This window comes from Adelges cooleyi, unplaced genomic scaffold (assembly GCF_023614345.1).
Source record: "Adelges cooleyi isolate 19-005CV unplaced genomic scaffold, UGA_ACOO_1.1 ACOO_flye_CR_arks_rails_tigmint_CR_PRNA_23, whole genome shotgun sequence".
NCBI lineage: Eukaryota > Metazoa > Arthropoda > Insecta > Hemiptera > Adelgidae > Adelges > Adelges cooleyi.
In genome coordinates, this window is record NW_026095893.1 from 15874311 (window position 1) to 15886586 (window position 12276).

Sequence of the window (12276 nt, forward strand, 5' to 3'; positions counted from 1 at the left end):
TTTCAAGCAATCTATTATTGTTTCTAATTATTTTTTTTCATTTGTTTTTAAGTATAAAATTATTAAAACTTTTTTTATTTTATGCAAGAATAACAATAAAATAGTTTTATTATTTTCTTAATCGAATTTTTATTTAATAGAAATTTATTAAAATTATGATAAATTACTCAGATTTTATTTTATAGTTTTATTTAAATAAAAAATTGGTTTGTCTTTGAAACCGCCAATCAAATTCCTCAATTTGTTTAACAATTTGTAGTCTAACTTTTTTTTTTAATTAAGAAAATTAAATGTATATTGCTTATAGTTTACAACCGACACCATTAGAATCTTTCCTATTAGTCCGTTTCTCTCGACTAAGTTTCCAATATTCCTTATAGGACACAATGTGGTCTACGATGAACGGCGCACCGCCACATCACAGAAATGCCATCGGATAATTACTGTATCACATATTTCTTGAATAAATAATAACAAGACAGACTGGAAATCAGACCAGATATTGTGTTGCCACCGAGGAGACCCGAATTGACGACCTTTGATTTTTTTGGGGGGTTACTTCTTACATAAAGGAAAAAGTTTACGTGACAACAAGAGACGATTTCATAGACCGCATAAATGCAACTATGCTAACTATGCTAAGTCAAAGTTAACTTTATATATATTTGTTTTATCTTTAAAACCATTTTGAATGGCATCTTTTTTTGTTTATGCCTAGGTTTAGATGAATAAAAAAATGTTTTAAATTGCTATCAAGGATGCTGTAATATTAAATATTAAAGAAAATACGATGGAGAAATTTTTGAAACGATTTACTGTAACAACTTTTTTTAAGTTACATAAAAAAAAATGTAGGTAACAAGTTTTACAATTTGCCCATTGCATATATTATTTTCACCAAAGACGTATAATTTTTTATGTGTGCATTGTCAGCCGTCGCAGCTGTTGCAAAAAAAAAAAGACCATCGCCAAAAGTATAGTTTACTAACCGTCAACTAACGTCATCGATTGTTCGACTGGATTTATAAAAAAATTTACTTTTTTTCTCAGTTATTGAAAAGAATAAAAATATCAATTTTTATTAGAAATCGCCCTAAATTTTCGGCAAAATAATCTTTATTAAAAAAGTTAATTATTTGTATATGGTACCATTTAAGTTTAAAAAGTCGACCTTCATCGGACTTTGTAGACCCCAAGAATAGATATTTTAGTTTTCAGTCGGTATTTTGCGTTATTCGTTTTCTTTGACTACTTTTTGCGCATCGATAAAAAATAATAAATCGTCATAAAACAAACACTTTGTATTAATACACGTGTACCTTTTCATTTTCTCTTAAGATAATCGCATTTCTAAGTTTTTATAATAATTGGACACACTTAATTGACTGTGGACAATACCTTGAATAAAAGTCCGTCGCTGGACATGACGTACAAAATTCGGGGCAGAGGAAAAATGGCACTTATTAAATTGCAGTAGACATCCGAACAATTTAAATTTTCTCATATGCTGTAAACACTAAACTATTATTATTATAATTTTGGTTAAACGAATTTACGTATACGTAATTAACGGATATGGCGCCTACGGTGACCATGTATTCGATAAACGGTATTCCCAAGTGTTCGTCAATAACTGGCAGCGGAGCGATAGGGTCCTAACAGAATGATGTAAAAAACATCTATACATATAATAATTTTAATTTCAATCAAAGCGTACTTTGTTCGACATTGAGGTCATACCCACGGTAATACATGCAAGAGAAATGACTATTGCCAAAGGAATGGTCCGTTTAGGATTTTTCGTTTCATCGCTGCAAAAAAACCAACATTATGGTATCACACACACATACGACAGAGGCCAGTGGCTTATGGTAAAATTGGTTAATAGGTTAAAATTCATCCGGATGAGTTTCAGGTATTATATCCATGTCACTAGTTTTAAGCCGACGTTTCGGACTCATTGAAGGAAATATCAGAGTTCTAGCATCACCGGCTAAATCTCAATATAAGTCTGACCATATTGATTGATTAAATCTAAGATTCCCTTCTTTCTGTGCTTCTACATTGTCCAATCCCCGAATAACTGATAAGAGAATCATCTGACAGGAGATTATTAAACAAAGCGCATTTTTTGGGAGGTAGTTAACTGGTAAAAAGTGTTACTGTGATCTTAAAACCTAACCTAACCGTAACAGTGGTAGGTTAGGTTAACTTACCATAAGTCGGAGTGCTATTATATTTTATTTTTTTATTTTTACTCGATAAGAAATACCTTTATTTTATACATTGCGACAAATAAAAACTGTATTAGACTAATTTTCAGATCGTACGCCAGAAAATTAGGCCTAAAATTTGTAGGGTGTGTACAGAATATTTCAACAACCCTCCCTCCTCCTGGAAAAAAGGCTGAATGTTTTTAAAACTTGTTTGGCGCAATTTTAAGATTTAACAAATAACAAGTCAAATTAATTCCAAATTTGTGTGAAATTTAAACAGTTTCCAATAGAAAAAAAAAATGTTTTCTTTATTTCACTTTTCGAAGCAAAGTTTTAGGGATTTAGGTCGGGAAAACTAGACCGAAGGTATATTATCTAGAATGGAACTATAACATATACAATTTTCTCAAAAGAAATCAAACTTATTTTATATTAAGTAAAACCCCCCAAAAAAAGAGGAAAATTACACTTTTACCGTAGTCAATTTCCAGGTTGCTATGTGTGAGTGAGTATATAGATAATGAAAATATTTCATTATATTATTAACAACGATACATGGGTTATTATAACAATACATTTACATAGAAAGAACCTATTTTATATTTGTGACCAATTTATAAAGATAACATAATGTTTAAACTCTGCTTGATCCAGTGATCTGTGATCACTGGATTGCTCTTTGAGGCCCAAATTTGGGTTTCCAAACTATAATATGTAAGGTTTTATTTTATGCTCTGAATTTTCGTTGTATATTATTATTACTGTAGTTGTAATAATTTCCCAAGCATTGCCATTCCATTAAAATTACATCCCAAAACATCTTAGTTAAAATAATTTAGTTTTTTGTTTCTCCTGTAAAATTTCAATTATTGCAGTTGTGTCATTGTTCTACCGGGGCGGGGAAATGTAATACCGATAAATATATGATTCTGTGCAAACGGGACACATGTCCTACTATATGAGTAAAAAAAAAAAAATTATTACGAAAAATTTCGTTGATTGCAGAATCTGGTCATCTGGACATGTTGTAATAGTAAATTTAATGTATTCTTTAAATTTAATGCGCCCCACATACATATATTTATTGTTGAAAAAGAAAATTATAAATTTACAATCTTGTCTAACTTTTAAAAAAAAAAAACAATTTTTACAGGTGGAAAATGTTCCCAGGGGCGGCAATATAGTTTAATGCGGCACTGGGTGAATAGAGATTGATAATTCCGAAGGATAAAGACCTCTCGGTCTAAATACAATATAAGTTCTAATAAATAAGCAGAATAATATTGTGTAAGTGCATTGTTAAAATAATAACATGTGTTATGTAATTTTCATGTAAGTTATTTTACTCTATCTTTGTTCTGTTACGACAACATACTCTTGTGGTGTCACAACGTTTTTCTTCGCTAGACTAGTATTTTCGGTTCCCAGCTGTATCGATACAATTATTTAGGTCACATCTCTATCTTTTCAGGTAAGTATCTAGAGTTATAGCCCGTTCCTGACTTTGTTGTACAGGTGTATTTTTGGCTTTATCCATACGTTTTTTAAGGGAAATCAAAATATTTATTGGAATACTAGTTGCATTTACTAGTTTTAACTTGTTACTTTTCCTAATATTAGTAATGTCTCACCAAAAGTATCTAGTAAGCAAGTGGTGACCATTCTTACACTATAATATTCATGAGCTATTGAACTACGTTTGGTTATGAAATGCTCTAGGGTATGATTTTTAGCATATCACTATTGTATTTGCCCATTGAACTACGTATAAAAATAAAATAAAATGCAAAAGTCCAATGGTGTACAATATGACGTATAATATCTCATATATGACAAAATAATAACATTAAATATATATAAACATTAACAACAATCATTTAAAGTTTATCTTTATGTAAAACAAAACATTGTTAATAAAAAATATAAATGTTGAATTTTTTTTTCTATTTATTTTTCTTGTTTACGTCATTTACAAAGTTATCGACGGCATCTTTTATTTTTTTTAGAATACTCGCTTCTGTATCGGGTCTGAGATCATAATTTCCCCATAAATTATCCACGGATTCTTCGTCTACGATCACATTCGCATCATCCTTTAATCCGAGAACCATAGCTTTTGTTGCAGTCGTTACATTTTTTCTTGCTTCGGCCTCATTACCGTTTTTTATAAATTCCTGTGCTTCTTCAACGACATCAAAATAGAATGGATGCAATTCTTCTCTGATATCTGTACACAAATATGAAAAAACATTTTAAAAACAAATATAATACCTTATAATTTATAATTAAACTGTGCCATGAAATAAAATTTGCTAGGATCAGGGCCATATTTTAGTTTTTAGGGTATTCTTAAGTATGAATGAAATGTGCATTAAATAATTGTTCTTATTTACTCATTTCGCTAAGTTCAGACTCGTAATTTTATAAAACATAAATAAATCAGGAAAAACCCCCGATTTTCATTAATCCACGTAGATTTTTAATACAGTAATTTCAAACAGGCTTGGCCTGTTCATCAATTAATTTACAGTCAACCATAAGTTGTGGGTTTTAGATAATAAAATTCCAAAAAAAAAATCATTAATATTATTCTGTAGATGGTAGAATGCATAATTCAATACCAGCAAAATATTTTGAGTTTTTCTTGATTATAAAATAGTTTGATCGAATGTTTTTAAATACATCATTCTAAATTTAAATTACTATGTATGTGTTCTAAATCTACTGCCATATTTTTAAACCATGTTTACAGCAACTTTTTTAAAATGTATATTTTTTAACGAACAAGTTTTTCTAAATTCAACTGAGAATTATATAAATATAAGTTTCCTAAACCCGCGCCCAAAAAAAGAAAAAGAAAAAAGAAACAGTAGTATTTACACAATGGAAATCGGACCAATTTAATTAACCTACTCTACCTTTTGTGTATTATACAAAAAAAAACCAAAATAATGATTTAGATACTTACATTTATTAGTAACCTCATCTCTTTGAAAACATCTCATTAAATAAGGGTCACGCTGAAGTTCACGTTTAATATTTTCTATTGGATCATCATTATCGGCCGAGGCCTCGCTCGCAGCCTCTTCATTCAAGGGCTCATTGTCCCCCACCACCTCGTTCTCCGCCACCTCCTCTTCGGAGGACTTAATACGCTTCGCGGGAGGCGTATCCGAGGATGACGCAGCATGTAATGAAATCTGAAAGACGTACATACATAGTATTAGTACTATTGGTCAGGGTTCCGTAACGTAACGAAATATAACGTTATAAACTCAATTATTTCGTTCACCATAATAAAGTTCACAGAACATAACATAATATTAGGATATGTTTGGTGAACGTTTTGCGGAATAACGTTTTAAATTTATTTGGTCCGAGAACGTTATAACAAAAAACGTTATAACTTTTTTTAACCCGAGAACGTTATACCGAAAAACGTTTTTGGTTTATTTGTTCCGAGAACGTTATAACGAAAAACGTTTTAAACTTATTTGCCCCGAGAACGTTATACCGAATTTTGCTAAGTTAGGTTAGGTTAGCAAAAATAGTGATCAAAAACTGGTTATCGACCAGTCAAAATGTATACTACATTATTCTTTATCAATATTTTTGCTAACCTAACCTAACTTAGCAAAATTCGGTATAACGTTCTCGGGGCAAATAAGTTTAAAACGTTTTTCGTTATAACGTTCTCGGAACAAATAAACCAAAAACGTTTTTCGGTATAACGTTCTCGGGTTAAAAAAAGTTATAACGTTTTTTGTTATAACTTTCTCGGATCAAATAAATTTAAAACGTTATTCGGTATAACGTTCTCGGGGTAAAAAAAGTTATAACGTTATTCCTAGTTAACGTTCATGAACATCATTTTGAACTGAACGAATAAATAACGGTTAACGGAAGCCTGCTATTAGTATTATTATAGTTCTTGACGATTGTCCTCAAATACCAGTAGAATTATAGTTTTGCAGCTTCAGTGAAGATAAGTCCAAGAAAATCGGGTACGAAATTATAGAGGTTCTGGGAGTTAGTGATTGTCTAGTATACCTAAATAGTTTGCATGATGTTAATGATCACTGCAGTCGTTTTTAGTTAAATTATATTATTACGGATAATAAGTAAATTACTATTATTATTTCAACATTGTAAAAATATATATGTTTCTATTAAAACAAACGAGTACAAATAATTTTTTATACATTTGAACAATACTCATATTTGTTATGTTATATATAGAATGTTGCACTTACGATGAGACCAAAGGAAAAAATTGCAAATAACACTACACAACAAAAACGCATGTTTGAGTTCATGGTAAATACCTATAACAAAACAAAAATCAATAATATTTATTATTTTTCATCGACAAATATACCACCTAATAATGGTGGTTAAAAATAATAAATGTTTGCAAGGCTCTATTAAAGGTTTATACATAGGTATCACATATTATATTTTAACAGCTTATGTACGAGTCCGCAACACCACGGGATACATTTTTATGTCTCGTTCTTGTACGCCTTGATACCACTTGAAATATTTTTCGTTACTAACCCAAAATAAACACTTGGTTTGCAACAATGGTAACCACGGTACTCGAAAGGTAAGTGAATATTATTTTTATGTTGTGGCCAAAAATGTTTAGTAGTTTTTTAATAATTGGCCTTAATCGAATTATTGGCAAAACATTCACTTGGTTGTTTTGAATTAATTTAACCATTCATTCAAGATTGTTCGTTATGAGAACACATAATTTGAAAAATGTAACATCTCTATCCCCATTCCCATTCACACCCTCATCCCCACCCCATCCCCATCCTTATAAGAAGGATATAAGGATATAGAAGGATATATATAAGGATAAATTTTCGATGTCGGTGTCGATTTTTCCGGTTGTGTTCCAAAGTAAAAACATATCTCTAATCTCTTATCTCTTTTATCTTATCAGATAATTCAGCTAATTTTTTCATTATGATAACCGGTGTCGATTATTCCGTGTATGTACCAAAGCAAAGACATAAAAATGTCAAAATCAAAAATATTTATTATTTTTTATCGACAAAAATGCCTAATAATGGTGGTATGAAATGATAAATCTTCAACAATCAATTGTGTATTACAGACTAATAGAAGAATAACTATAACTCAAAATACAAATAACGAATACCCATTCATTAATGAGTTAATAAAATGTAAGTATTTTTTTATTAATATTTGACTGTTTTATACACTTATAATATTTACTCAGCAACGCAAAATTATCAATATTAGTTTCCAGTTAAACAATAAAATTTGTTATCCGTGATCGGATTGTATATGACGCTACCTACTTCCAAAACTTAAATGGTAAATTGCAGAACATTTTAACTGGTTGGTAACCTGTCTGCAATAATTACTTTTAAAATGAATGAAGTTTTGAAATCAGGACGATAGGGCAAGTTCGGTTGAGTATTGCGGGCAGATAAAAATTACACAACACTCCACAATTACTTCGACCTAAGATTTTAATAATTATAAAACTATTTATTCAGAGTTAATCGATCAATAAAATAATACAAAAAAAATAAACTTAGTTTAAATTATATGCAGTAAAAATTAAGTTTCGAATGATAAATGCACTCTAAAACATACCATCAAAGAAAAATAATTTTAAATATTACTTACTTTGTAGTTGTTTGATAAACCTTATGGATTAAGTTATGTGTGAGAAACTAAAAAAATCACTACTACAGTTTATGATCGGTTTGACTTTATGTAGTTAGTTCTGTGACTCTCCTCCACTTTTCGCATTTTCTTAAATTGCAAGTAACACCCCTTTTGCAATATATTGTGTTTAAATAGGATAACCAATCGGATTCTATTGTAGATGGTAAGACGGTTCTTCGCTACCCCCACTTTGTCTAGTTAGTCCAATGTGGTTCTAACAAAAATGTGACACACCTATATGATCTATATTTTTGTTAGCACCCATTGTACTGTGATCCGTGCATTGCAAATTATATTCAATTTAAATAAACTATAGCCTAGAATTATTAAAAAAATATTTAATTTGAAACCACCTATTTTTGTTATACAATCAAAAGCAACGTTTCAAAAATAAAGAAAATACTTTAACCTACGCTAACCTAACCACAAACTAAATGTATAAAAATAATTGAAATAAAAGGTTTTGTGGAAGATTATTGATATAATACTTACGTGAAATAGTGAACAATACGCCTAAAAAAGATAAACAAAATGTTAAAAAAAATATGTTAATGTTAACCAAAAAGTATTCATTAAAAGAGTCATTTTCACTTTGACTTGATTTCAACAGGTAGGTGTTCAGCCTGGTCGAAATAAATTAATAAAATATTACCCAAGCTTTTAAAATTGTATATCTTATGTGGACACTTGAAATATTTAAGATTTAAATCAATGTTGGTAATCACGATTTCCCCTTATTTGAATTTTTCTCTTAATGAGTTTTCTTTGTACAATATACGGTTTAAAAAGCATTTTTATTATAACAACGAAATGATGTCAATATTGTGTTTTTATTCGTTTCGAATATTGATGCACGTACGTCTACATTTACAAATAAAAATTATGGTAGTTATTTATTGATGTATACGGAGAAAAACAATTTTGTTTTTACAAGTTGTTGGCCAAAATAATGCTACGCAACGATAAAATTTGGTTTAAAACAGTATCATAGCAGGAATTTAAATGTTCGTGGTAATTATTAATAATAATTGAATTCGTACGTCACACAGTGTTTTACAAAACCAAATTTGGTATTCAAACAAATACCAATTTTTCACATTGCGTGCGATGTAATTTTTAATTTAAAAAAACATTAAAACGCTTGCTAAGTCGGCGTTGGCAAGCAGACTTCCTTTTTTTTTGTTAAGAGAATTATTTAAAACATATATTTTTTTTTATTAAGCAATTAATTCAAAAAGTATGAACATATAGGGGGAAAATGTGTTGTTTATGATACACATGAATAATGAAAAAGTTTCCATTTCTATCTTTTATATATCTATTATAATTTTAATTTTGTCTACGTATATTTTACGTTACATATAGAGAAAATCCCTTGTAAATTTGTACCAATTTGGACTAATTTAAAAAAAAACGTTTTAGCGAAACTGATGGTTTTTATCTTGACTGGAAACACGACCAGTGACATTGTGTTTTTTTATAATTCCCTCAGTAATAATAGGAATTTTCATTTTGAAATGTTTAGTTTTGTTTAACTTGTTTAATGAAATTGAAGGCAATGCTAATCGGTATACAAAGACTAACTAAAAGACCACAAACAGGCCAACATTTTTAAAGTGTCTTCGATTCCACCATTGACGGTTATATTTGACACCAATTCTTTTGGATTTTCAACAAAAACACGCACACGTTAAAAGCTTACAAACATCTGTTCACTAAGTAAACGACAGTAGTAATGTAAAATTTGCCACAAAAAAAAACTTTCGACATTGTTATCCCAAATTTTAAACATTTTTTTATCAATATATCCTAAATAACCTAAAAAAAAAAATATCAAAAACTCTGTCCCCCAGAAAGGTTAGATATTTTTTTCCCATTGCTTTTTTTTTAACTTCGCCGAAAATATTTAAAAAACACATACTTAGAAACCTTAAAATTGACAACGTTATTATTTGTAAAGTATTTATCATTTTTTATTGAAATGTGTGCGTTTTTTTATTTAATCGCTTAATATAAAAGTTAGAAAGAGCATCAAAATCTTAAATTGTAGCAAATATCTAGAAATTTATAATTTTGGGGAAATAACGGAGTTAATGATGTTTTTGGTCGAGACCGCCGCGCCGTCGCTCTAAGATTATTTTTTCGGAAGCGGACTACGATTAAAGTGTAATTTTTCTCTTGTTCTTTGGTTATTTCCTAATAGTAAAAAAGTTTAACTTCAGATTTTTGAGAAAATTGTACATGTTTTAGTTCCAATCTAGATCTACCTTCGGTCTAATTTTCAGAACTAAATCCCTAAAAACTTACTTTAAAAAGTGAAATAAAGAAAACATTTCTATCCCTACTAAGGGAAAGGGCTTATGATATTTTTTGTTTATCAATTTTTATCGATAGTTTTATGTTTAAAACATATTCTATACAAATTTAGAATTAATAAGACTATTATTAAAAAAGTTATGGGCCGTTGTAATTTTAAGTTGAAAAATATATAAATTTTTTGGGGTTTTTCTTTATTTTGAAGGGGAAGGGATCAACTTTTTTGATTCAATAAAGAACCTGACAAGTAAGATTTCTATCTATAGAATTGCTACACGAAGAAATCGGTTCAGTGGTTTAAAAGATATCGTGGGTCAGCTACTAACACAAAAAAAAAAATAATAATAAAAACACATCATTGTAATACTTTCTAGCTCATGCTTGTTATAGAGTCAGAGAGCAATATTAAATCACATATAGTAATAATTAATGTACATAAAACATTGTAATCAATGTTTTTAGTAACTTATAAACAATTTTTATGTTTTAGGTTCTTTTTAGACTTTAGTTAAATAAGTTTTATTAAAGTAAATAAAAACAAAAAAAAGTGAATTTTAAATAGTGAATAAAAACAAAGCTATTAGACGTATCAACAAAACCGACATTTAACCAAAACCTATTATTTCAAACGTGGATATTTCTATAATAATAATAAACCAATTTATCTAACTAAACAATTTGAAATACTCGTTAAAATGCAATACAATTATTGTAGGAATTCCAAAATCATCTCTCTCTAAATCCTTTTACCGAAAGGGAAAATATTACAATAACCTTAAAATATCATTGAGTTTATCATTCCATAAACCAAATAGGATTCACATAAGTCGTTTTTTCATAATTTCAGAAAATCGTCAGGTGATTTATGAAATTCTAAAGACCCTGTATTTGTCGTCGTTAGGTGTACATTATTATAACGGAAGCTCAATATGGGTATCTAAATAATGTTTACAGTCTTTTGAACGTCAAAAAAAATGTAGAGAAATGTAAACAGTAGAAATGGAAACATCAAATCACACAAGTGTTTTTCTAAAATAAAAAAATTGTGTTTTCGTGTTATGGCCAAGGTATGAATTCGTTAAACAATACTTAAAACATTATTTTTTAATTTTTGTTTACTTTTGAACTAGGTAGCACTTTTTAATTAAACACACGTGCCGATGTATAAAATTATAGAAAACTCTTACTTAATACTTTCTAAGAATTAAAACAATTTGAACATGTATACATGGGCTCATCATTAATGAATTTCACAGTAATTATACAACTCGTGAGATTCTGATGCCCAGTGGACTTATTGGTTTGTTTGATTTAAAATGTGACCTCTAATTTTGAGAAAATTATCCACTAACTTTTAATGTCGCCGCATTTTAAATATTATTGAATTGAGTGAAATTGATAAATTTTGTTTTTTTTTATAGAATTGGACACCCAAACCAAATGTTTTTATCACAATTCAACGGTAAGAAGAGTTCATAAGGATTTTTTTTTTTTAATTTAAATTTTCAACAAAACAAAAACTTTACAGTTTATATTCATGATGCTTATATGTATTAAAATAAGAAAAAAATAAAAATCTTTGTCTTGGTAAAATTTGATTTTCCATTTCATTTAGAAGTAAATTGCATGTTGGGAATATTTTTTCCCCTATTCTAAAAGAATGTTTTCAAATAAACACAATAGGTATATAAATTTAATACGGACTTTATTTTAAGAAACAGGTTGAAAAATACAAATAAAACAAATATTGATTTTATTACTCAAAATAATTATAATTTTTAATATTTTAACAAATTAATACTTATCAGTAATTACTTATTTTATTTTACTTATTACTTATTACTTATTAGTAATTAAATAGTAAGCGTGTGAAATATTTCTGTGGTAGGTAGGGCACAAATTGTTATGCTACTTTTTTAACTTTCATGAAAATACAAAGTGTCCATAATCTATTTGTAAGAGAATTTTGAAAATTAACTTGTAAAAGTGGTAATTATTAGACTAGAGTATTACAATATTAGGTTTATGATAACTA

At 28.7% G+C, this 12276-nt stretch overlaps 1 protein-coding gene across 1 annotated transcript; it reads right to left on the reverse strand.

Moving 5' to 3' along the window:
- Positions 1-4159: 4159 nt before the first annotated feature.
- LOC126835938 (uncharacterized) lies at positions 4160-6757 on the reverse strand. Its single transcript, XM_050568827.1, has 4 exons — positions 6715-6757; positions 6470-6541; positions 5185-5416; positions 4160-4443 (listed from the first exon to the last, which is right to left on the reverse strand). The coding sequence occupies exons 2-4, from the start codon at positions 6530-6532 to the stop codon at positions 4160-4162; spliced, it is 579 nt and encodes a 192-aa protein (XP_050424784.1). The 5' UTR covers positions 6533-6541; positions 6715-6757.
- Positions 6758-12276: the final 5519 nt, after the last annotated feature.

What these genes read in the sequence shown, in the direction of transcription:
- LOC126835938 (XM_050568827.1), bottom strand. Translation starts at nt 6,532, where the DNA reads ATGAACTCAAACATGCGTTTTTGTTGTGTAGTGTTATTTGCAATTTTT. An exon ending in TTTTTTCCTTTGGTCTCATC is followed by an intron (nt 5,417 to 6,469) that starts GTAAGTGCAACA and finishes TACGTCTTTCAG; the next exon opens with ATTTCATTACATGCTGCGTC. An exon ending in AGATGAGGTTACTAATAAAT is followed by an intron (nt 4,444 to 5,184) that starts GTAAGTATCTAA and finishes ATTTGTGTACAG; the next exon opens with ATATCAGAGAAGAATTGCAT.